The sequence below is a fragment of the Pithys albifrons genome, chromosome 17, assembly GCF_047495875.1.
Source record: "Pithys albifrons albifrons isolate INPA30051 chromosome 17, PitAlb_v1, whole genome shotgun sequence".
Lineage (NCBI taxonomy): Eukaryota > Metazoa > Chordata > Aves > Passeriformes > Thamnophilidae > Pithys > Pithys albifrons.
In genome coordinates, this window is record NC_092474.1 from 969,633 (window position 1) to 995,545 (window position 25,913).

The window sequence follows — 25,913 nt, forward strand, 5'->3', positions numbered from 1 at the left end:
GGGGCTCAACCAGCCTGTGCTCTCAGCACATTCTCCAGAAGCCACTCAATAACCCAGACTGGGGCCTCCAGCTTCCACCAACACTAAAAATGCAATTTGACCCCAAATGAGATGTTTAAGAACACTGGGTTGCTGAACATGTTACACTAACATGAAAGGGGCAAGGTTCTCTACAGCAGTCAAACAATTCTTGGAGACAGTCTAAAGGGATTGTTGTTTTAACATATAAATGAAAAATGGTCCAGTTAAACCCCACAGTACCCATGGAGGTTCTCTGAGTATTATACAACAGGAAACGAAAGCTTCTTAGATTTTCCCATGACAAGTGAAGAAATACTTTTCAAAAGGTTAACAAAAAGCCAAATAAGATCACCCCACCTCAGGGTACAAATAAATTTGCAGATTAACTGTATGGAGCTGAGTTAATGATTAATGTGCAGGGACTGAAGTAGGGTATGTTTCTTAAAAAGCTTTAGAATTATCAGTAACACTTCCCTCAGTTTCATTAAATATCAGTGAAAGTAAAGAAAACTTGTTATTTAAACATACAGACCTTCTTTTGCACAAGCAAGGCCTCCAGAGCCTCCACCAATGACCAGAAGATCATACTCATTCTTTCCTGTGAAGAGGACATGAAAACAGAAGGAAAAGAAACAGGGAAGATGGGAGAGGTATGTAAGGACAGTATCAAAGAGAATGCTGGTTTTTACAATTCATTTTTGCTGATTTGGGTTTTTCCTACTTTACTATGGCAGGCACCTTGTTCTTTCATGAAACCATCTGGTCTGATTTTGTGAAAAAAATACAGAAAACAATTCAAACAAAGTGGGAAATAGATTAGATTTTTACACAGAACGAGGCAGTCGCAACCGGGATCCAGAACAGGGGCTGTCTCTGCGTTCCAGCAGCAGGTCCTGCACAGGTTTTACCGCGGGGGCACACCCGCATTCCCTGTGCCGTGTGTGCCCGGCGGGGGGCACAGAGGGCAGGGGGCACACCCGCATTCCCTGTGCCGCGTGTGCCCGGCGGGGGGCACAGAGGGCAGGGGGCACACCCGCATTCCCTGTGCCGCGTGTGCCCGGCGGGGGGCACAGAGGGCAGGGGGCACAGAGGGCAGGGGGCACACCCGCATTCCCTGTGCCGTGTGTGCCCGGCGGGGGGCACAGAGGGCGGGGGGCACAGAGGGCAGGGGGCACACCCGCATTCCCTGTGCCGTGTGTGCCCGGCGGGGGGCACAGAGGGCAGGGGGCACACCCGCATTCCCTGTGCCGTGTGTGCCCGGCGGGGGGCACAGAGGGCAGGGGGCACACCCGCATTCCCTGTGCCGTGTGTGCCCGGCGGGGGGCACAGAGGGCAGGGGGCACACCCGCATTCCCTGTGCCGTGTGTGCCCGGCGGGGGGCACAGAGGGCAGGGGGCACAGAGGGCAGGGGGCACACCCGCATTCCCTGTGCCGTGTGTGCCCCGCGGGGGGCACAGAGGGCAGGGGGTCCCCGCGGGCTCCCGCACAGCGCCTGCGGGGAGAGGCGGCGGGACGGGCCGCAGGTGAGGAGCGATGGCTCGTTCTTAGCGAGGGCGCGGGACGGCTCCGGGCGCTGTCACAGCGGGCAGGGCAGGGCCGGGAGCGCCGCAGCCTCCGAGCCCGCGCTGGGGCCGCGTCCTGGGGCAGCCCCGGCGCTCCGCACAGCGCCCCGAGCCCGCGGCTCCCTCAGCACACTCGGGCCGAGGAGGGAGCCCCGGCAGAGGCACCGCGGCCGCCTCAGGGCCGCTCCCAACCGCCTGAGGGGCAGCGGCGCGGACCCCACAGCGGCCGCTCGGCTCCGGCGTCCGCGGGCGGCGGGAAGGGCTCGGTGGACCCTCCCCGTGCGTCGGAAAGCGCGGGCGGCCGGTGCGGGCAGCGCGTACCTGAGAGCGCCCGGAGCGAGCGGCACAGCCGAGGGATGGCCCGCGGGCGCGCCCGCCGCCACAGCGCCGCCATGTTGTACGGCACAGGGCACAGGGCCCCGCCCGCCGCCACAGCGCCGCCATGTTGTACGGCACAGGGCACAGGGCGCCGCCGGCTGCCACAGCGCCGCCATGTTGTACGGCACAGGGCACAGGGCCCCGGCCGCCGCCACAGCGCCGCCATGTTGTACGGCACAGGGCACAGGGCCCCGCCCGCCGCCACAGCGCCGCCATGTTGTACGGCACAGGGCACAGGGCCGCGCCCGCCGCCACAGCGCCGCCATGGTGTACGGCACAGGGCACAGGGCCCCGCGCCTGCCAGGACCCGCGGGCTGGCCGCGCCGCGCCTGATCCGAGCTGCCCGGAGCCCTCAGAGCTCTGTGGGGCGGGCGTGGGCGCTGCGGGAGCGCGTTGCGTTAAAATCAGAGCTTTGGAAGGGGAAAAACCCCACCACAGCTTGCTTGAAGGTGTTCCCCCACCTGCTGCTGCAGAAGGGGCTCGGGGAAGGCTCTCTGGGAAAGGCGAGGATGGCGGTGCCTGCACAGAACCCTCACTGATCTGTCCGCCCCTCCGCGGGGGCTGCACGGCCGCGCCTCAGGAGCGGCTCAGGCTGGCACAGACCCCGCGGGCGGTGCGGGTAAAGCCTCCCCTCCCAGGGCTGGTGCGGGATGTTGGCTCGCGTTCCGTGGCTGCCACACGGGCGGTGTCGCCGCAGGAGCTCCCTCAGCCCCTGTGGGGCGGTGACCGACCCGCACCGACAGCGCCGGCACCGCGGCTGTGTCGCGACAGCAGCGGCACGGACAGCCTGTCACGGCTCCAGCAGGCCGCAGAGGCCCCGCAGCGCTCCTGTGGCTGTGCCACATGGCAGCTGCTGTGCTGGGCCCGCTCCCGGTGGGAGCTCCAGGAGTTACCGGTGTATTCTGACAGCCTGAGGGGAATGAAAGGCCTCAACACGGGCACTGATCAACACGAGGCGAGGGCAGGAGGTTTGTCTGCTCAGGCTGTTGGCCCGCTCTGAAGCACAGTGCTGACCCTGCCTGCTGCCGAGGATAGAGAGTCCTACGTGTTAAATACCGTCACAGCCAAAACGGAGTTCAGGATAAGAGAATCAGCAGCTTTTTCGACAAAAGGTGTTAGGAAGTCGTGGTTCAGTCTCTGGAGCAGGAGCCCGGCTCACAAGAGGGCAGCATCCAACCATTGTGTTCCAGAAACCACCAGTCTGCTCCACAGCTGAGGAGAAATGGCAGGAAATTAAAACATGCAAAAGAAAGGTTTGTAGAACTGATCTCTCCTTTAGCATAGTCTGATTATTTTTGTTCACACCGTCAGTGTTTGAGAATACTTGGAACAGGAATTACTATCACTTTAGTGAGTGGATTCATGACTTCTTCCAGTGTTACTTCTGTTAAACAAAACCCAAACAGAAGAGGCAACCCCCTCTCTCTGTTCCCTCCTGCATCACTAGTCAGTAAATCACTAGAAACACTCTGACCCACTGCAACAGCAGGAGAAAAACAGGACTGAAAGACACAGAGTGTACTGAGAGGCCTTTGAATGAAAGAAACCTCGAGCATATTCAGATACTAATCTTTTGTGCTTCCCAGGTCCAGGCATGCAAAGTTGGTTCAGCCTTTCATTTTAGCCACTATTCAGAACTGAGTCAGGCAATGCTTACCCTGTGCTCTTCACACAGATTTAGTTCAGCCATGTAGGATCAAGGGTAGAATTAAATCTCCCCAAACACAAAAGAAGTTTATGTGCAGAAATATCCCTGCAGCACTCTGGTGTGTTGCTAATAAGGGAAGGCCCTGAACATAGCAAAGCAAAGTGAAACGAAATTCAATCAAATGAAAGGAGGAGGGGTTGGCCCCTTCTGCTGTGCCTCAAGTGAAAGGGTGAGAGGAAACAGCCTTAAATTGCCCCAAGGGAGGCTCAAATTAGAGAACAAACTTTGACTGCAGGGATGGGAATAAGGTGCTCAAGGAGGAGATGGAGTCACTGTCTGGAAGTGTTCAAGAGGTGTGTGGATGTGGCACTTGGGAACACGTTAGGGGTGAGGGTGGTGGTGCTGGGTTGACAGTGGGACTGGGTGATCTTGAAGGTCTCTTTGCACCTTGGTGGTTCTGTGAAAGCTGTTGATAGAAAACATCATCTTTGAACAGCACCTGAAGTGGCAATTTAGGGAAGAATTGATGATAAATTTAGAGTGAACTCCTAAACTCTTTTAAGAGCAGAATGTTGGCCAGGTGCCCATGGGAAGAGGCTTGTTGTGCCCTGGCATTGCTGATTGCTCCCATCATGTTAGAGCTCAGAGGGTAAATGAACCGCAGCCTACGCAGCAGTGGGGAGTGAGACTGGAGCTTCTGTTAGGAGTGTGTGTTCCCAAACATCCCAGCACACACTCTCCTGGCCTGAGAGCCAGTCCCTTCTGTCCCTTGGCATCCCTCCTCAGTCACCTGGGCACCAGAACTCTGCAGAGCTGTGGCTGTGCCACTGCCAGCCCGTGTGACCCCGCGGTGTCACCGGCCCTCTGGCTGTCCCCACAGCTGAACACCCAGAGCAGCTCCACGGGCTTTCCCACCAGGACTGCCACCCTCAGGAGACAGCACCAGGTCTGTGCTGGGTCATTCCACTTGCTCTTGCTCCATCTCCTGACCCTTGAGACCAGCAGAGGTGGGTGGTGCTCCTGGGAGAGCTGAGGAGGCTCAGCAGCCTCAGCTGAGCTGCTGTGTCTGTGCTGCACCTCAAAGGTCTTTATCAGGCACCAGAGACAGATTCTGGTTGTCAGGTGTGGATTCTAATGTGCCTTTGGCTCAGCTCCTGTGCCTTTCTACTCCTATTTTAATTCTTTTGTGGTTAGCACTTTGTTGATTAGGTAATTAGTGACACAATTTTTTTTTACATATATATATCTTAATTCTTTTAAGAAAACAAACATTAAATCCTCTAGAGGCAAATACATTCTGCCATCAGGGATCACTTAGATGGAGCCTGGTGTTCCTGCAGTGAAGGTATATACTTTTAGAACCTGAGATCAAGAAAACATCTTGCAAGACAACTATCAGACTTTGCATATAGCCCCAGAATTACATCAGTTTTAGCTGGTCATATTTAAAGTCATAAATGAAATTATACATTAGATGTGGTTTGGTTTATTTCCAGCAGATGTTTTTCAATGTACTTTAAACAGTGTGGTATTAAAAGGGTAAACACCCTGTTTCAGAAATGGATATAAATCCATTCAACAAAAAAGGATTCTTTGTAAGTCACTGTTTTTTTTAACAGGCAAACTTTCTCCTTGTGAATGTATTGTAAAGACAGTTTGGAATTTTGTGTTTTTCTTTCATATGAAATACTTTTTGTTACATTTATCCATGGCTCTCTTCAGTTCTTCCTTACGAAGACAACCAAGACCAAATACTTTTTTTAACCAAACCTTTTAGAAATTTTGACTTTTCAAGCACATCTTCTTGTTTTTCCTGTTTTTCTGGCATGGTTTGCTTTATGTCTTAAGTTCCCAGAGCAGCAGCTTGGCAGGGTGGGAGGGAGAGAGAGGTGCCAGGTCCATGCCATCTTTGGAGGTCATCCCATTGTTTCCTTTGTAGTGGGTGGGGTGGGAACTGATCCTGTCAGAGGCTGCATTTTGTGGCATGACCTAATTAATAATTGACAGCAGTGTCAATAAATGTGCTGGGTCAGGGGTTGGACTCAGCTGTCTCTGGGGGAGGTAGGATGTGTTGCTTTCTTACCATCTCTCCTGGTGCCTTCTCTGTTTTATTTCCTTTCCCACCCTGTTTTTCCCTGCTGGTGTGTGGTGTGGTGTCCTTGGCAAGGAGGAGGGAAGGAAGGGGCAGGGGGGAGAAGGGCCTGGCAAAAGGTGAATGCCAAAGTGGAAACAGAGACACAGACCCTGCCAGCTGAGAGAACCATCCCCAGAGCCACAACAAGCTTTGGGCAGAAAGAATTCCCCAATATTACATTTTGTTGGGTGTTGCTTTGCATGGGCATGAAGGAACCTGGGGCTGTTTGCTTCCAATCCAATTCTCCTGTACTTTTCTGTGCTTTTGGTATTTGCTTTTAAGAGCTTTGACAAATCAATCTGTAGGAGAGTTTAAAGTCAAACTGTTAAGGGAAGAAAATGACTAATTTTGGTTTATGTGATTGAGGTGGAGGTTGGATTTCCATGTGTAGTCTACAAAGTGTACCATATTTTGTTAAGATGGGAAAAATTAACTAATTATGCAATTCTTTTTTTATGTAAGGTCTATAAATATATCTAAAACAACTCCATTGAGTAAGGTAAGAAAAGTATAGGCACCAGGGAATTGTTCTAAAGGTCACAATTTAAATTGTATTAAATATGTAATTTTAAAATTTACCTTAGAATGGTTGGGTTTCTAAGTGCCCACAGGGGCATCTTGTTACAAGGAATATTTCCTTCAGCTGCCAGTGTTTCCTCTGCTGCAAGCATTTGTGCCTGGCTTCAGAAAGCAACAGAAGGAGGGGAATATTTCAGCCTTGTTGCCATTTCTCCCCCTGCTTGCTTTAGTTTTTTTCATTATTTCATAACTTTGGCTGAGAGTATGACCTGTTGTTCAGAATTGAATCTATGCCATTTTATTCCTCCTTCCTTAACACAGATCTGTTCAGAGTTTGTCCTGAACAAGTAATTGATTGCAAGTGAGGGGGAAAAATCAGCAGAAACAGATGAAGCTCCAAATAACACCAGTTCTTGATTTCATTCAAATGTTTCAACATATATTACCAAAAAAGTGAGGGGAGAAAAGACAGGAGGGGGTAGATGGAACTGCTTCAAAGTTTTTGTGAGGAGTTTTAAAGTCTTTGAAAGCTGAAAGTTTTGTTCAATCTACATGATAACCTTGTAATGTGCACAGTAAACACAAACCAGTCAAACTGTTTCTATTAATCTGCTGAAATTTGGAGCACAGTTTTGCTGGCCATCTTCTGTTGTAGCTGTTTCCTATTTTAGGTACAGCCAGGCAGTTTCCTGATTCTGACATGAGTGGTGCTTCCTTTCTCAGAATTCCTGTTCTGTGTGTTTCTCAGCAAGAGAAACTAATTTGGCTGGGAAACAGCAAATTCACATGAAAGAAAATCCCTCCTGCTATTCTGAAAATGCAAACTCAAAAGAATTTTCTTCCACTCAGTGTTGCACATGATCTGTGGGTTTATGGTAATGTGCTCGCTCTCCTGCCTCCCTTTGTTCAGGCTTTTAAAAACCAGTCTTTGGGCAGGGTTATTGGAAGCAGGGAATGCCATTTGTTGTTATGCCAGGCATGGATTTCCTGGGAAAAGCTTTAGCTCCGTGCTCTGCACAGCAAGTGGGAACAGCAGTGTTGGATCCTGTGAGTGCAGCTGGAGCTCTGCAAGTCTGTGCAGGTTTGTGCAGCCAGAGGGACCAGCCTGGACTGCCCAGTTATCCTGACCTGCTGCCTGTCATGTGATGTGGCTCCCAGGCTGATGGATCCTGGCTCTGCCCCTTCCCACAGAGGTGCATCCACTGTCCTGCTGTTCTGCAATACCAGAGCTGTCCTTTGACATCTTGGCCTGACATAAAATTGAATTACACCAATGTATTTATAGCTCTCCACAGTTCTCTAACCTGGATCTGTTAATATATGGGTACATTTTTACTGTCTAGACAAGGAAAAGTCATGTGATTAGGATATAAATTTGTGCACTCTGGAGTTTGTAGCACTGTTAGTAAGTTAGTAAAAACTTGCATAAATATCCATATGTAAATAGACCCTGTATTGGGTAAACAGGTAAATTTTAAAAAGGCATAAACCAATGTCTAACATCATACCAAAGAAACCTGGAGGAAAAAAATCCCATAACAATATATTACAAGATTTCAAGTTTCTATTAAATGGAAGCAATTTATGTACATTATCACACACAGCTGAACTATTTTTTTGTCTAATTCACAGTTCTTGCCATTCACCCTTTTTACTTCTGGAATGAGCTCTGCAGACAACAGCAAGGGTTAGGAGCAGGCATTGCCTTTATCTACCAGTAAACAGCTGTGGGCAGGCAGAGGCAAGTTTGCTCCTCCCATGCTCGTAGCCTGAGGAATATAATTCAGCTCAAAGGCAGAAGTCTTTTAAAAGTGTCATGGGACGTTGCTCAGCCTGGGGAGTCTCGGCAGTGATTCGCAGTCCTGTGCAGGGCTGGGCTGAGCACACCCAGCAGCTCCCAGGCAGCTGTGCCACTGCAGGGACGGCTCCACAGAGCAGCTGCACACTCACACAAGGTCAGTGCTTGCAGCAAATGGTCCTGCTTTTCACTCTTCTCTCCACAGCCCAGCAGTGAAAACAAATCTCTGTTAATTTGAATTGTGGGTGGCATCAGGGATCCTGCAGACACAACCAGCTTTTGACTGGACAGGGAATTGCAGTCAGTGGAGCTGCAGTGCTGGACTGCTTATGGCATTCTTTGCTCTGCTTGTCTGGATTGTAAGAAAATACTTGTTGAGCTCAAGCTCTGTTCTAGATGGAAGGGATATGTCAAAGTTACTCTGTATTGACCTTGGTTACTGTGCTAAATTGCAGGCTCTTGGCTATGTTTGTTGAGAGTTACTAAAACACTTCGATCTCCACCTACCTTTTTTCCTCCACAATTATTTATTCAATTCATCCACTTACATTTTTTTGTTTTCTCTTGCCATCCTCCCAGTTAGTCCCTAATTCTTTCAAGGACTTCCCCTATCACATGACAAAGCCTGTTCTCAGATCTTCAGCTCTTCTTTCTGCCACATGTGGTAAAAGCCCATTCTTTAAGTCTTCAAAAAGTTTCTAGGCTAGGGCTTCAAAACCTTGCTGAGTAGGTCTGAGGTTTGCAGTGAGAACACAGGCCAGAAATACCACGTTGTGTTTGGTCTTTTCTTTTTCTTCTTAGTTTCTTTGATGGTGCAGTTTAATTACAGCTGGATTATACTTTCCCACCTCAAAGGAAACAAAGTGGACAGACAAGCTGAGAACAAGATTTACTAGAATAAGCCTCTTCTTTTACCTTAGAGCTGTTTGTAGCAGACTATTTTCCCAACTCTAAGCTATAGAAATTCAAACGTACTATTTACATTGTATTGATTCTCCTCCTCCAGCAGCTGCTGTTAAGCAATTGCTTTCCATCTCTCCCTGCCTCCAGCAGCAATCTATTAACCCAGGTCTAGGTCTTGTTCCTACACATTCTGCTCTGGCTGTAGCATGCCACGCCTGAGCTGGAAAAAGAACGAAATCCCCTGGGCCAGATTCGTTCCTGGAGTTGCCTGATTGAACTCGGAGCATTTGCAGTGAGCAGATTTGGCTCATACCTGACTTTGTCAGCAGTCACTGTGCTGTAACTAAGTAACAAGAGCACTGTCGTTAGGGGTAGATGAACAGCTTTCTTACGGTTATTAGAGCACCGAGCACCTTTAAGGAGTGCAGAGATCTGTGAAAGGAGGAGTTGGGGAAAAGGACACCGCTCCTTTTAGAGTCTGTGGAACAGAACTGATAAGCTATTCCTGTGATGTGATCGAATGTGACTGAACACTGCAGGCTCCTGGACTCTTATTCTGTAAAACCCACAGGAGAGCAGCTCAGGAAAAGACCGGAGGGAGCAGCTGCTGCTGTACTGAGGAAGGTACATATTTATATTTCCTTATTTCTCAGGCTTGACGTGGTTTTTTAGCTCAGATAATGCCCCAAACGGTGGTGCATGTGAAAGAAGTGGCGTTTTCCACATTGAGTGGCACTCACTGTCAGGGAGCCAGTCCGTGGGCAGCAACAGCTTTGGCAGAGGGAGGGAAGGACATATTTGTGTGTAATGCATTTGTACTGTATTGTAGCCCCTGACAGCTGAGAGAAGGGAGATGAGATAACCCCAGCTAAATTGAAAATGTGATTTATGGCCATAAGTATGCAGGAATTGGGTACTCATTTGTATTCAAGAAAATCTGAATGCAAGTCAAGCTCAGTTCAGTCCCATTTGACTGAATAGCTGCTTTTATAAATGTTTTGCTGCAAATGTATTTTGTGGGGGGGTTTATTCCCAAGAGGGAGTTCTGCTACTGCAAAATGTCTGTGAAGAAGAGACTAAAAGCCAGTACTTTTGCTTGATAGTCCTGTTGCTGCTTATAGAGTATCATTCTGATGCCCCTAATGGGTATTTTTTACCTTCTGTCCTTTAAAAACAAACTCATATTTACCAATAATGTCAACCACATGTCACACAATGAGGTCCAGAACAACCTTTGCTTTGTCTCTGCACTGAAGATTACTTTTTTCTGCTTACTCAGCCGTGGACTTCTCTAACAAAGCCCTCAGGCTACAACCACGTGTCTTTGCACACCATTGCAGTATTTAAATGCAAAACAAAAATTTCCTGATTTGCAGCTTTAGTTTGCATCAGTGGAAACAGAGTTTGACCACATTTACACCGAAAACCATTTACTTGTCTCTCAAGTTTAGCAGCATTTCTCACCAGCCTGCATCTGGTGTGAGGTTTGTCTCTGCCAGTCTCACACTGGTTTTAGCATTCCCTCAGGATCAGTGGAATTAGAACTGACTGGGAATTTTCTGAAAAAACATAACTTTGGCAGCAGTCCTTGAAACAAGCTCTGAATGTGTGAGGCCATCCCAAAGCTCTGTCAGGACAGATTTCTCAGAAAGCAATTTCTAGCCATAGTAAGAGCCCCTCTGTTCCCCCTCCAGCTGCTTTTCTGGGGAGGACTTTCACTCAGGATTTAAGGCCACAGTCTCAGGTTGCCTCTTCCCACCTGGTGCTTTGGTTACCTGCTGTGCTGTGGTGGGTCCCACCTTGTCTGGCCTGTTAGAGCTGTTCATTTCCATGGAACCAAGTCATCATTTCAGCAGAGATTTCCTTCCTACTCTTTAGGTCCCTCGGTGGGTGTCCTCACTGCCAGGTTTCAGTTGTGCTCTCCCCCACCCCAGCCCGAAGAGCAGCTCGTGGACAGCAGGGAGCTGTTGTGGGAGAGGCAGATTTACACGAGATTAGCTGGTAGCCTTGGAAGCAGGGCAGGAGCCTGCAGTGGGGATTTGGGACACCAAGGGTTCAGCCCTGTGATATAAAGAGTCTGGGAAACAGGCCTGTCAGGAGATGGTCATGAGGACAACTGGCCATTTTGGTCTGGCCTCTTCCAGCCCTTTCCACCTACCCCATCTGGGGCAAAATCATTCAACAAACAGGAGCTTGTTTTACACCCTAGGGAACATGAAAATCTCAGCTTAGAAAACTTTTTACAGCCCAGCTCCTGATGTGGTGCCAGGACATGCTGCTCTTTCTGCTCTTGTCAGCCCCCTGTCTCCCAGGGGGGATCTGTACAGCTCTGCTGAGCTGCACTCACCACTGGCCTCAAACTCTGGGACAAATGTACAAACACATCTAGAGCACTAAAGTGGGAATAAGGACTGAGAGAAATAAACACTTCCTGGGGGTACCTGAAAGGATCCTATTCCTGAAAAACTGTCTTTGCTCAAGGCCAGTAAAGTGCATTTCTTACCCTTGAAGGATTCTCTCCCCCAGACTCTGGCAGGGTGTTCAGCAGGCCAGTCTGGATCAGATCACTCCAGATTCCTGTGGACCTGCCTGGTGCCTGGAGATGAGGCCAGTTCATTCTGAGCTCTGCTTTCTCTGTGGGGCACACAACCAGTGTATTGACCTTTGCTTTGGGTGACAGCACCAAATTCCATCTAGAGAATGGCTGCAGTGAAGGGAGTCTGGAGTGGGGAGCAATTACCCCAATTGAAATCTGTGTGGGGAGAATGGATTTGCACACCCTTGTGATGCTGAGTTGATGGGGCTCCCAAGCAGGCAGTAGGGCACTTTTCTGTTCTTTTCCTTTCCTTCAATAAGAAAAAACCTGTATTTGTTTCCCTTTAACCTGAAAGGAAGGAAAAAGTCAAGAAAAAAGGCCAGGGTAGGAGGGTGGGGGCAGGAAATAATAATCAGAGTTTTGTATTTATAAAATAAAGAATTTTTGTAGTTATGGTAGTGTAGTTAAATTGTAGTAATTTTAAAAAGAACTATTTCAGGCAAGAAATAGTTAGTGAAAAATTATATAAAGTATGCTCAGATTGTTTTTGTGATGTCAGTGGAAAATCTGAATGCCAAACTCCCAGACTAAGTTTCCATTGAAATACAAGATATTCTCATTTGGCAATATGCTGATTATTCTTCACTTGCACTCACTTGAAAATACATAAACAGTTACAAAAGAATAGGAGGTAAAAAGATATTTCTTTGACCTTTAAAAGTACTAAATTATGAAACTGTTGAATTATGTTGCCTACAGCAACAGGATACAACATGTTTGGCAGAAATTAGTTCAGACTTTCTGACCAAAATACTCTCCCTGTCTTGCTGTGGGAAAAGATCAAGAAAAGCCAAATGCCACAAAACAGAGATTGCCTTATTCCAGACAGCAGAGGACTAAGAGTCAGAACTCCAGTCCCAGTCCCAGCCCAGTCTCCTCTGGCCCAGTGCAGGACATTGTTCCAATACGTGTAGGAATGTGCTGACTCCCCTGCATTGTTCCCACAGAGCTCCAGAAACGTTATTGGTGTGCAAATCCCCTGCATGCTTAAGGGCATGAGATACTAAAGGCATCATTTCAACAGAAGCTTTTAAAAAGTCTGACCTTAAACCTTTCTAACCCTTTTCTGGAAACAGGGCACACCCACCTCCTTCACACACATGTGGCTGTGGAGGGTTAATCTATTGATTTGTGTGGCTCACCTAAAGAAAGAACCAGAAGTGTTTGCATTATAACATTCCTCTCCAGCAGGTTTGGCAGCAGTGTCTCTGCAGTGAGTTACACCCCGCTGTCCCCAGGCACTCTGCTGTTGTAGAGCACTCCTATTACCCACAGTATCATCAGACCAGCAGAGAGAACCTGTTATGAAAAAAGGTTGAACAATATAAATTTACCAAGTGCTCCCCATTCACCAGGTTATGTGAGCTAATAAAGTCAAAATTAGATTCTAAACCCTTTAGCATCAGAGTGCTAAAGTGCTGTCTGGGTGTTTGCAGACTCCCAATAAACTCCTGAACAGCCAGCCAGTGCTTGGCAGTTAGATTAAATGCATGAAAAATTACAGCATGGCTGGATGTAGCATCATCTTTCCTCAAAGGCCTGAATTGTCAGCAGGCTGAAAGCACTGAAGGGAAGTGTCTGAAGCACTGCTTAGCTCCACTTTTTCCTAGTTGTTCATAAACTCAAGAATAATAATGTCACACAGCTGTTGACTGTCTTGGTATCCCCAAAGTTTGTTCTTTAGTTAATGCAGATAAAATCACTTTGCCTTTCCTCAGGTGTTACCTGAGTACTCATAGCAGGGGCTTTCCTGACAATCATTGGTACAGCTCTACAACTTTGACACACTCTTGTGGCAACACAGAGCAGGTCACACAGCTCATCCAAGGTTAGGTCAGGACAACATTGCCAAAGTGAGACTCACACCAGGTCCCCTGACCCAGGATCACAGAGTTTACTCTCATTCCAGCCCTGGAGAACAGCAGTCTAATGAACATCCTTGCTCTGTAGGAAAGGGTTTTTATGATAATGTTTAGGACTCAATTTTCAGTACAAAGCAAACCAGTATCAGTTTATCCAAGCTAAATTGTAAAGAGAGGCTCTGTAATGAGGCTTAGAAGGGTTCACTTTCATTAGGAAAATGTCCTATCCAGCCATTTGCAACCTCCCAAGTATTTTAATATCTGACATCTCTTATTTTTGCATATGCAGGAAATGACATCTTGTTAATTACTTATAATCCTACTCCATCACATGGGCATTTTTATGACTTCAGAAAAACTGGAGATCATAATAAGGGGATACCAACCCCCCCTGACTTACCAACTGTTGGCATAATAACAGATCCCTAAGTCTGAGCCAGTCTCTTGAGGTTTCTTTTATGGCAGCTGGAATGACTGAGGTGTTTTATTTACCAAGGCAGGTAAGTTGGGGCAGAAAATTCCCCCAGTTTGTGTCTGCTTCTCTCTCTGAAAGTGTCTTTAAAATCTCTGTAAGCTGAAACAGAGGCACTCCCCTTCAGATGCTGATTGTTTGATTATGGTTTGCAGCAGGGGAAAACTGCTGAGCTGCATTATCAACGTGCCATTTGGTTTTATGAAACCTGCCCAAATGAGTAAAGATTAGATGCATAAGAAAATAACTCAGAGCTTAGAAAGACTCCTGAGTAGTTTGACAGGTTTGGGCATGAAATTTTAATATGTTTTCCTTTAAACTCTGTCTTCTCCAAACCAGCTGTAGTGATACATGTTATTCATTCCTTTCCATAATGTTGTCCCTCCAGTTTTCTGTTTATTCTCTTGCTGAATTTTTGATTTGCCTACTGTTTTCCACTTCAACTTTTAGCTTTCAAAGAGAAGGCTGCCTTTATTATGGTGTTCCTAAAGCACAGAAGAGGGTGCAGTGCTAACCTGTGTGTTTGGAACCTCAGTACAAGCATTAAATAATGAGTGGGGCCTTGTGATTAGTGGGTATGGGAAACTCAACTATGTGCAAGTTCAGTTTTATTGCATACTTAATGAACCTCCTGAATCCACATTAAAGCTAAAATTACAGCTGCATTTTCCAAAGCTGTCATAACATGACTGTCTCCTAGGTAGTGCTGCTTTTAAATTGGTTGAATTACACACTTAATTTTCATATCAAATATTTTCCAGCTAAGAATGTGAAAGCAATTACCTATTTTGGTACAGATCTTTTTTCCCTCTGGGTGCATGACCATCACCAATGCATCTTGCTGCTGGCAGGCAGCCTTTACAGTCTGTTGCTATCTTTTCACACCTAAGGAAACAGAAATTAAGATAGAAAAACTTGGAAAAAAACTGTGTTAAAAAAAAAGAAATCCAAGATATGTCTGTTTTGCTTCTTTTAGATGGTGCCTTCTCCAGAAAGTGTTTGCAGGATCATTTACCTCCTAAAGGAGCTTTTCTAAGAGCAACTCCTGCTGCTGGTTTATGAAGGTGCTGGGGCATGAGCCACCTGGTTCACCCTGCTGTTAATGCAGACCTTTGAAGGGCAGCCCCAAACATGCTGGCAGACTCTCACAGTGCCAAAGCAACAGCCTGTGGCAGGTCTGCTCAGGGGGTGCCAGGGTATCCACTACAGCCAGAGGATTATGCCTGGCATTAGTCTGAAGTAATTCTGAGTGCCAGCAGTCAGTTCTGGGGGGACTGACTGTGCTGGACTGCCCCAAGTGAGGGAGGGCACACAGGGCTCCCACAGTGTCCCTTCTCCACAGGGGGAAGGTTGGACACCTGCTGGCATCAGGAAATGCTTTGTGGGCTCCACCCATTCACTGCAACTCAGAACAATTATCTCCCACCTGTGACAGAACCCCAAATCCATCAACAATGGCCATACAATCAATGCAGCTGTGAAAGTCAAATAAAGTCAAGCCAAGTGGAGCTAGAGAGTTATTTTATGTTAAATTAATGATATTTTCTAACCCAAGTTCTCAGTGAACAGATTAGAACATTCATGTAGGAGAACTAGAAAGAGCTGAAGACCCATTTGGGAGGTGCAGGACAGTGAGGCCTGACCAGTAGAACTATCACTGCATGGAAGTGATATCCAGGCCTGCATGATCCTGCTGAGGTAAAGAAGCAGGGTCATATTAGCCAGGAAACAAAACTCAGAAAGCCCAAGAAGCAAGATTTTCATGTGCTAATGACACTGGCAGGCCCTGAAAGAAAATCTCTCAGGTCAGACTTTGCAAGGGAAGCATTAAAGGAACTGTTAACATTGGGGACTACTTAAAAGCAAAAGAAATAGAGTTTAAACTGCTCCAAACAAATCATACTTGCTCTGGAACTAAGAGGAGTGGATGGGTGAACAAAATCAGCTGTGCTGAGTCTTGAGCCTGTCTCCATGGAAACTCAGTCATCTTCTGAAGCCAAAATCTCTTCTGCATGATGATTCCATAAATCAGCAGGAGATTTTCCCCATGTGTACGTGCCAAGTCCCACTACAGAATGGAGGTCTGACCATCCATAAAATGTAAGAATTTTCTGGGACAATTTTGGGGGAAACAAAAAAGAGAAGCAAGAACAAGTAGGAAGAGATTTGGGGGAATATTTCACAGAATCATTATAGCCCCTTTGCCTCTGCCCTTGGGCAACTTAGGCAAAATTTTTGATAGTGATGGAGCTCCTGTTTGAGCAACAGTTTTACTGAACTCCATGGAGGTGGGACATTAATACCAAGTGCAAGGGGAAGCTGTTCACCATTTTAGCAAGTTGGAAGAGAGAGAGATTTAATAGAGAGAAAGAGGCTAGAAAGAATTGAGTGTCATGTTCTTAAAAATAAGTTTATAAACCAGTGCAACTACATCCACCTTGCTGAGGTTAAGGAACTGGTTCTGAATCCTCTAGACCTGTGTTCAAATGCCTCATTAGACTTAAAGAACAAATGAATGAGGCATCCCTTCATCCCAGGAGTGATTGAAGCTGTTGGAATCTGGGCTCTCCTCCCAGGGTACAACTCCCAGGCCCTGCTTGTGGGAAGCAGGGCTGGGAAAGTGAAGGTGTTGCAAACTATGTCATGAGGAATGGGTTGTGTTTTGAGTTGTGCAAGAGAAGCTTCATGTGCAGAGTCCTCAGGCAAATCAAACCCTTAGCTTGGCACCATCTCAAAGGCTAAAACATTGCTTAATTTTAAGAACCTTTTCTTTTTCAGATCTTTTGTGCTGTGACTCCTGCATGGAAGTAAATGAACCTTCCTGTCTCTTGTCTGAAATCCATGAGAGCAAATGGCTTTTATGGGATTTATGTCTGAGCTGTACAGGCTGACATGCATCCCCATCAGGTGCCCTAAACTCACAGAGATACACACCATCCATGCTGCACACAAGCACCTGCAGCTCTGACACTGAATTTCAGTGGAGAAGAGGCCCAATCCCATCACAGGATTGAACTGGCCCATCAGAGAAGTACAACGTGGCTCTCTGTTAGATCTCTTCAATGTAATGAGCCTGAAAATTACTCTGATTCAGGGATTCAGCTTCATGTTTTTAAAAGCAGTGAGAAAGCCTTCCCACTGTATAAAAGAAAATGTGTATTTTTTTTTCTCAGAAGTGTCAGATGGATGGCTCATGTCAAAGATTTGATAAGAGGGAAAAAAGCTTCTGTTTTCTGTAAACCAGTTCACCTGGGCACCTCTGCTGCAGGCTCTGCAAGGAAGGGAGCAGGGCCAGCCCTACTGAGACCTGCAGGAAGGGCAGGTGCTGGCAGAGGTCTGACTGCTTTGGAACAGAACATCACCTGACAGTGCCCAGTGCCTGGGACACTGTGCTCAGAATTGTGTGTTTTCTTACCAAGGCCAGCTTAGAAGTTCCCCAGTGCTTAAGAATGAGCGGAGTGGGATCATATGCAGGGCTTTAATTGAAGATTTGAAATACTTTGAAGTACAGTTAGAGCAGATTTGCTGCTGGGAAGCTCCTCTGCAGTGGCACTCTTGGAGCCAGGGCTGAGCAGCTGTGTGGGGGAAGGGACCAGAGCATTAAATAAAGCTACTTGTTGACTGCCTGTAAAATTGGCTTCTAAAGGGAGTGCCACAGAGCACCATCCACTACCAAGTGACTGAGAGCCTTTTTCAGCTACTCTAGTCAAAATCATAATTAAACTCTCTGTGTTCCTGTTGGGTCCCGTTTGTTGTGGGTTATTCAGTTCAATATTTACAAAAAGGACAGTCCTCTTCCGTGCCACCTTAACCCTGGGCTGTTTTTCTCTTTCATTCCAGATGCTCGAGAGCTCTTCAGTCCCTTTGTTCATTGTCCTCATCCTGCTTTTCATTCTGCTGCTCCTTGTGGTGCTCATCAAGAAAAACGGCACTGCTGCCCTTATCTGGAATGAAATAATCCGGGAGAAAGTGACCAATTTCATCATGAATCAGAGCAAAGAGCAGAGGATCTTGAATTTCGTGCTGCAGAACGCAGTGAGAGGAGACCCCCGGAGTGTGGTGGACACCATAGACAGATACTGCTCCCAGAAGGAGTGGGCCATGAATGTGGGCAATGAGAAAGGTAATTGCACAGGGATCAGCATCTGAAAGATCCCTCCAGACTAGCACAGGGCAGGACATCTAATTGTCTTCACCTGGGAACTTCCATCTGCTGCTGCTGCTGCAGAAAACCCCACCCCAGCCAGCCCTGAGGTCGGCAGAGCAGTTCTGAGCACAGCAGTGCCTGCCTGGGGGTGTGTTGGACCAGGGCTGGCACTGACCCATCCAGAAAGTCACAGGAGCAAATCTGGGGTTGTGTTGTGTGCAGTGAAGTGTGTAAGGTGAGGGTGACAATTTATGGGAAAAATCTAGGGTTGTGTTACACCCCAGTTCCTATACAGGGTGCCCTTAAGGCATAATTCATTATGTTATGTACTTTCAGATCCTTCACAAGACAGTAAATTGAGGAAAAGAAAGTATGTTAAACTATATGGATTTTGTGTATGCAGCATAAATTAGAAGTTTCTGCTGAAGAGAGAAATCCTACACATCACACAATATCAGACACTGATGCTATTTACCAAGTAAATCAACTCATTCTAGCAAGGAAACAAGGAAACAAGTCTTTTTTTTTGCTTAGCTGCAAGAAAGTGGCAATCTTTCCAAAAAACTATAATGGCACAATGTTAACATGTTCCCTTATGAATTAGAAACAAAAGTACCTCTTGCTGGGAAATTGCAGGGGGAAATTTGCTTAGTCTGGGATTGTCCCAACTAACAAAACCCAGCTCTAAGCATTGGAACAAAAATGCTTCTCTGTCCTGGGAACATTTTCTGAAAGGAGCTCCTCAGCATACAGGGCAGAAGGACAGTAGGTGATGGCTGAGTAGGAATTCTTAAAGCTCTAAACTTGGAACATTTGTGATTATATTCTTAATGATTTCACTCTAGTTTTGCTCTGGTAAAGTGGCCTCTCCTCAGGTAAGAGCCATTAAAATTAATGCATCTTTGGTTTCTGACATTTCTAGAGTGACCACGTGGCCTCAGGATGCAAGCACCATCATCATCATCATCATCATCATCATCATCATCATCATCATCATCATAATATTAATAAACAAATAACACCCAGAAAAAAATCACTTAATGCAGGGTATACATAGAGTGAAAAATTCCATGGTTTAGTGTAAAATCCCTTCAAATACTTTTGCAGTTTAGTTAGGTAGTCTTTAGCTATACAAGTCAGAGGAAATAGTTGTCTTACAAATAAATACTTCTCTTCAGAAGGACTGAATATACTACACTGTTATTTCTTTTTGGGAACATTTTTTGTTGTTCACAATTTGCTAACATTTTCCATCCCACAAAATCATGTAGTGAATCCAAATATTTTGCAATTTTGTAGGTAGATTTTTCTTTTTTTCTTTAAAGACAAGTATTTAGGATAAGAAATTTTGTACTAGACTACAGCACATAACATTTGCAACAAACATGAGCACTTAACATTCAGGAGTTATATATAGCCAGTTTCTGCAATAAGTTCTTGAAAAAACCCACTGCATTTCCCTTTTCTAACACTATAAATTAATGAATTCTGGGAATTACAGAAGTCACATTCAGGGAATGTAACTTATATCAGGGAATTCCTTACTCAGAAATGTTTATTGCTGTTATTGTAAACTAAGGGGGTTTTTAGTTGAAAAAGTTTTGAACCCTTTAAATGTCCATGATCAGCTGGCTCACAGCTGAGCCAGTTTGCAAAGGATACACATAATTTCACATCAACCCTTAATTTTTTAATGTCTTGAGCAAACGAGTACACAAATTTTTAAAGTTTTTGTTACTAACCTGTTCTTCTGTGTGTGAACCAGTTTGATCTTGTCAAAAGGTAACGTATTTCCCTTTGAATCAGGTTTAATTTTAGACAAGACGGTGGAAGAGGTGAGTCCCTCGGTGGCGCTGGAGCTGGGCTCGTACTGCGGCTACTCGGCCGTGCGGATCGGGCGGCTGCTGCGGGCGGGGGCTCGCCTGCTCACCGTCGAGTTCAACCCGCAGTTCGCTGCCATAGCTAAACAGATGATTGAGTTTGCTGGAGTGCAAGATAAGGTAAATACCGCTTTGTCTGGAACCACTGCAGCACAACTGGGGAGATTTTGTATTCTTTTTTTTTTCTTGCACCCACAGGTCCTTCTTAATTTAACCACCTCCATGCCAGGGTACAGTCCCTGAGTTCTCACAGCAGCACAGCTGAGGATTTCAAGGTGTTCACTCCCAGACTAGAGAACTGGTTTTCTCTATATAAATTAAAATGTTCATTGGTGTCAAGACTGACTACAGAATGCTGAACCATAGTCTGATTTGTTACAAAAGCTCACAAAACCCAGTTGCTTGCTCTCAAATGAGAGGTGTTTACCCAAATCTAGTTGGTCAAAATACAGGTATCTAAATTTTGTGCATGGAGGTGTCTTGACTCTCTGTACAGTTGGTTGAGATGCAGACATTCCCAGCCTATAATCCATCTCAGCCCAAGGCAGGAATCTAGAGCAGGCTGGGGGATTCATGCCTGAGAAGGGCCTATATGGCTACACAACTCACTTCAATGGTGCTGGTAACACTGAGACCTCCTAATGCATTTCTTAACTTCTTGAAGAGAACCTGAAGTACCACTGACATCTAAAACTGCATTTTCCCCACCTGATTTAATCTCCTGATCAGCTTTGAGTCATAAACCAGACATTTCCTTACCACTTTCTTCCTCCTCTCACAGTATATGGTGCTTGCCTAACAAGTCCACGTGCAGCAGCTGCTTTCAGGTCAGCAGTCCTGCCAATAAACCTGAGAGGAGGATGGAACAGCCTCTGTCCTGCCTCTTTCCTCTCCTGGCCATAGCAATTTTACATACTGCAACCTCCAGCTTTATTCTAAACCAGTCTCTTCTCTGCATTTTTAATTCCCTTGGATTACAAGATTCAACTGAGATGTAACTAGAAAAGGTAATTAAAACTACTGTTTTTAACATTCCCATGTTTCCAGGAAAGATACATATTATCCAACAGAAACCACAGGTCACTTTTTCTGCTGTTATTTTAAAAAAATGACAAAACTCCCAAACACCCAAATCCGTATTTTGGAACATAACTGAGTTGGTTTGTCAAAAAGAAAGAAGCACACCTGATCTAACTCTATTGAAATACTTCAACTGACACAATATTGAGCTGTAAACAGGATCACTGATGCCTGGCCACAGGTTAAACTGAGCTAGAAGCATGTGCTTTTTATTAATGGCTCCCAGTTCAACAGAGGACTTGTATTTCAGGTTAAACTCCTAGAAGGTCCTTCAGAGGAAATCATACCCCAGCTGAAAAAAAAATATGAAGTAGATACTCTGGATTTTGTCTTCCTGGACCACTGGAAAGACAGATACACACCAGACACCATCCTGCTTCAGGTCAGTTTGCACAATTCCAGTCTTAAAGTAGTAAATGCCTTGATGTCTGTGAGGCATCTATTCTTTATCAGGGACCTCATCCTCTGTAAAATCAACACTGGCAACCAAAACAGCAACCTTACAAGGGAAGAGGATTGCAAGGACAGGACCCCAAACTTTTGTTAAGGACAAGTGCTGACACCACCACATAGCTCAGGACTCAAACCATTCTGTCTCCTGAACATACAGGAGTGCCTGCACTGGTCACTAACCAGAACACTTGACCCACAACCCATCCTGACCCTGAGGGCAGGTGAGACCCAGGCCCTGCATATCCCAGCTCCACATCTCCAATTCACTCATTACCCTTTTTTTTTGCCTGGGTCTGTAGAGCCAGCAGAGCCTCTTGATGAAATAATATTTTGGTAGCACTGCTGGGTATCACTTTTCTGTGAGTCTTTACACTCCACCTAATTAATTGGCTGCAAAGCAACCTTCAGGAGTGCAGACTGCCCCAGGCAGGCACTTCCCAGGGAAATGCTGGCTAAGTCCATGTCCAGCCCCAAAGGTGGAAAAATTCTGCTCATTTCTTCCCAAGCTGCCTTAACCATTACTGTAAGCATTACAAAACAAGTTGGCTGGAACAGCAGGAGGCAGTCACAGGTGAGGTAACTACGAGAGGACTTCTGGATAGGAAGGTATTTTCAGGTGTTAAATAACTGAGATTCACAACATCTGTATCAACACAACACATACAGATACTCTCCTACCTTTGAAGCTGCAGGCTGGTTACATTTTCTACAAGTGCTTGTTTGTATGGAAGTGTCATTTTTCAATTATTTTCTTCACAAATAGAGCCACTTTTTTTGAGCCTGCCAAGTACTTCCTGACCCCTGCTTGAGGACTGCAACAGTCTCTTCTGATCAGCCTCCCCTGTTTTTTAGTTTTAGCCTCATCTCCTGCAAAGCTGTTTGAAAAGGAAATTTGTTTGGGGTTATGAACAGCCAGTATTGAATTTACACAGCAGTAGCCGAAGAAAATGTTCCCTCCCTGCAGTTATTTTGTACTCAGAGAATGCTTTCTTTGAAAGTGCCTGTGTAGGGACTGAGCTTTTTCCACTGGGAAGAGCCAGTGCATCCTTATCAGAGCTTAGCTGTGAAAACACAGCCAAAACAAACAGGTACTTTAGTTCCATGGCAGCGGTCAGTCTGATGCAACTGTGATACAAAGTTGCAGAAAAAAACCACCACGAAAAGACAAAGAAAAGATCCTCACATTTTCTCAGAAGTTACAAACCTTCAACATGCACTTCTGGCAGGTATTGCAGTGTGAATAGTGACTGTATGAATATAAAATACTCAGATGAAATATGCATATTGGAAGTGGTCCAGACAGGCACTTCGAGAAAAGCCAGACACAAATTGCATCTGAAATCCTGATGACCAGTGGAAAATACAGCATGTGGTCTTTTGTAGGCTTCTGTAAGCTGTGCAGTACAGACAGACTGGAGGGTGTTTGACATGTCTCTAGAATTGCTTCCCCTTGCTGCCTGCTGTTCAGTCACCACAGGCAAGAGCAGGAGGGGCTGAACAGCCTGTGCAGGACACCCACCACAGAACTGCTCTCACACACTGCGACCCACAGGAACACCCCGTGTTTGGGCTACAGCTACTGCCTGTAACCACAGGGTAACAACCAGCCTGATTAGCAGCAGACTTGGTTTTAAAACAGCTGGTAAGCTCAGATAAGCAACTTCTCCTAGTCAAAAATACCCGTAAAAATGAGGTTTGGAGGTTCACTGGGGATAAACATTGCACTTGAAGTGAATGTTTCAAGTCAATTATGCCTTGTGGAAATTTGTCAGAGTGGTCTTCATTGTGTGCAAACACTGCTTCAATGCCCAGATCCTGAACAAAATGACAGGAAGTTGTTTAAGATGAAAGGAAAACAAGCACAGAAAATCACTTTTATTCACTTACTGGTTTTGGATTCTGACTGAGAGTGGCCAAAGCAGGCTGGTTCGTGCTGGTTCCTCAGGTGACCTGAAGAACTACTGCAACAGTTTAATGCCATATTAAAGAAGTTTTTAAACCTTGTGAATGACAGCCAAAACAAAGCCACCTTACTGATCATGTAGACACAGCTGGAAACCAGCTGAGGGGCAAACTGCACACCTGCATTGCACTTGATCATCTGTTCAGAATCAGCATCTCTAATGTTCTACTGGTCATGTTCAAAGAAAAAGTCAGTATATGACCACAAAGGATCCCAGAGCTACTCAGCTTCTCCAGTCTCTTCTCCCTTCCAGACCCTCCTACCATTGGTTTTTGGGTGCAGGCACTCGAGTCTGACATGGTTACATCAAAGTACATTACATTCAAGCCACTGTCTGCTCAACAGCCACTGTGAAGCAATTTCTCTTCTTTCTAGGAATGCAACTTGCTGAGGAAGGGCTCGGTTCTTCTGGCTGACAATGTCATTTTCCCAGGAGCTCCAGAATTCCTTACCTATGTCCGCAAAAGTCCCCATTTCCAATGCACTAACTACCCATCTCACCTGGAATACATGGAAGTGGAAGATGCTATGGAAAAGGCTGTGTTCTTGGGATAAAGAGTCATTAACACTCAACCTTTGTTTCAAATGATGTAAATGCAACTGCACAAGTTAACTTGTCCATGCTTTAATTTTTAGTGGGTTTTTTACTCTGATTTTTATTTTGAAATCTGTAATTAATGCAAGTGCTAGTGGAGATCTTTTTAGACTAGGTGGAAACCAAGATGGGGAGTAAGCAGGGTCATGCTCACAGCTCTGTGCCACTGTTCCAGCAAAGCCAGGTGATACTCATTGCTGTGCCTTGACCAACACATCTAACAAGAGTCTGCTGTTCTGAGCTCCACCTCAACACCCACAGGTTGGGCTTAGGGTGAGGTGGAGAAATGCACTGTAGCTTCTGAAGACTTGTGTCCCCAATCTGAACTCATTAATGGTTACCAAGAGTGGAAAAAATGTGCATGTTGCAAGAAAAGACCATTTCAGGTGCCCTAATTTTGCTAAATTACTGGCATGCCACCTTAATGCAGTCAAGGCTCCTACTGTGATATCAGATACTTTTTTGCATATTTACTGCAAAAGTTAATCACCTCCATGTGAGAGAAAAGAGCATACACTGCAAGAGGAAAGGCCCATGCAGTGATGAGAAAAACAAAACAGAATTTTGAAAAATACAAACAAAATGATTCATCTGCCCATGCAGAGGTAGGGAAAACTGAAATAGTAAACAGATTAAAATAAACACAGTAACAGAGAACAACAGGAGCAGACTCCTTTCAAAAGCACACAAAAGCCATATTTGACCTTGAGAAAATGCTGTTTATCCACTCATTATATTGTACATACATAGGACATGCTTTCCAGGGGTGGGGTGAGCTGCTTACTCTGAAGTGCTGTGTATGTTTAAGATACTGTATAAAAATAAAGACAAGAGAGAAGGGGCTTCAGCAGGTGGGTCCTGCACACCTGGGTTCACCTCAGTGCTGTCAACTGTGTGAGTAGTGTGGGTTGTCATTGAGAAGACACAAAGCCAAGCCTGAAGTCTCTAACACTTCAACAATGCAAAAATCCAGTGGCAGCTCCTACCATGTCCTGCTGTGATTATATAATAAAGCAATGGGTGTTATTTATAAATAAAAACCAAAAAAACCAATAGAGCAGGGACGTGACTTCATGCCATAGTTTCTCATGAATTTTGCTCTACACTGAGGAATTCCAGCCTCAAAACAGCCACAGAAAGATCCAACAGCTGAAAATCAGAGTGACAATCAGGGATAACCATTGTTGTCTTTCCTGGAATGAATTCTTCCAGGCCTGTTATGAGTTTCTTCCTTTCAGAGCCCACCTCACTGCAGTGGTACCTACCCTGGCCTGTGTGCTGCAGAAAATCCACCTCAGGGACACCAGTAAGGACAGAGCAGAGATCACCACACAGAATAAAGGAACACCAGAACAGGTGACAGAGTCAGTTTAGAAAGGACCAAGCACTGGTGACCGTGGTCACCACAGTGACCCAGCCAGCTTGAAATGTGTGCACTTCACAGGGGTATGAGAAGGAAACATGATCAGAGTTTCTCTAACAATTTAAACTGTCATATTGACAAAGACACAAGATGTACTGAACTGGACTCGATTATGCAAAAGCAGCCCCTGGTTACTCTGTTTGCTGTCCAGTGTAGAAGACACTGAATTCCAACATTTCCATCTCACACTGTAAGTCAGGGACTGGTTCCATGAGATTGCTTTGCATCACGTCCTCTGGGTATTCAGCTCAACTCAAAGTCATTGGGCCAAGGTCCTCCAGGTGATTACAAGCAATTTTGGCAAAGTTTGTAACAGAAAATAATCTTCAGGCCCATTTCCTGGCCCACACAGGTTTCTAGAGCACACTGGAAAATCTGGGTATGTACAGTTGACTAGAAAATTTTTCTGGACACCCAAGGTCACAAACCCCAAAGAATCCTCTTGTTTCTGGACTTAAACACCTTTGCACCCACCAGAC

The 25,913-nt window shown here is 45.8% G+C and overlaps 2 protein-coding genes across 6 annotated transcripts in view; one reads left to right on the forward strand and one right to left on the reverse strand.

Moving 5' to 3' along the window:
* TXNRD2 (thioredoxin reductase 2) overlaps positions 1–1,995 on the reverse strand; it is a 32,271-nt gene extending 30,276 nt beyond the window's left edge. For both annotated transcript variants that reach the window (XM_071572184.1, XM_071572182.1), the window contains exons 1-2: positions 1,905–1,995; positions 554–619 (exon numbers count right to left, since the gene is read on the reverse strand). In XM_071572184.1, coding sequence (XP_071428285.1) covers positions 554–619; positions 1,905–1,977 — 139 coding nt within the window. In that variant the 5' untranslated portion in view covers positions 1,978–1,995. The remainder of the gene's footprint in view (positions 1–553; positions 620–1,904) is intronic.
* On the forward strand, positions 461–25,064 carry COMT (catechol-O-methyltransferase). 4 transcript variants are annotated; one of them, XM_071572186.1, is made up of 5 exons: positions 461–671; positions 17,734–18,016; positions 19,847–20,040; positions 21,251–21,382; positions 23,792–25,064. In XM_071572186.1, exons 1-5 carry the CDS (start codon positions 633–635, stop codon positions 23,969–23,971), a joined length of 828 nt encoding a protein of 275 aa, XP_071428287.1. In that variant the 5' UTR covers positions 461–632; the 3' UTR covers positions 23,972–25,064. The 4 variants fall into 4 exon arrangements, with proteins under 4 accessions (XP_071428287.1, XP_071428289.1, XP_071428288.1 ...); XM_071572188.1 differs by lacking the exon at positions 461–671 and adding an exon at positions 8,132–8,217; XM_071572187.1 differs by lacking the exon at positions 461–671 and adding an exon at positions 9,173–9,587.
* The last annotated feature ends 849 nt before the right edge of the window (positions 25,065–25,913 follow it).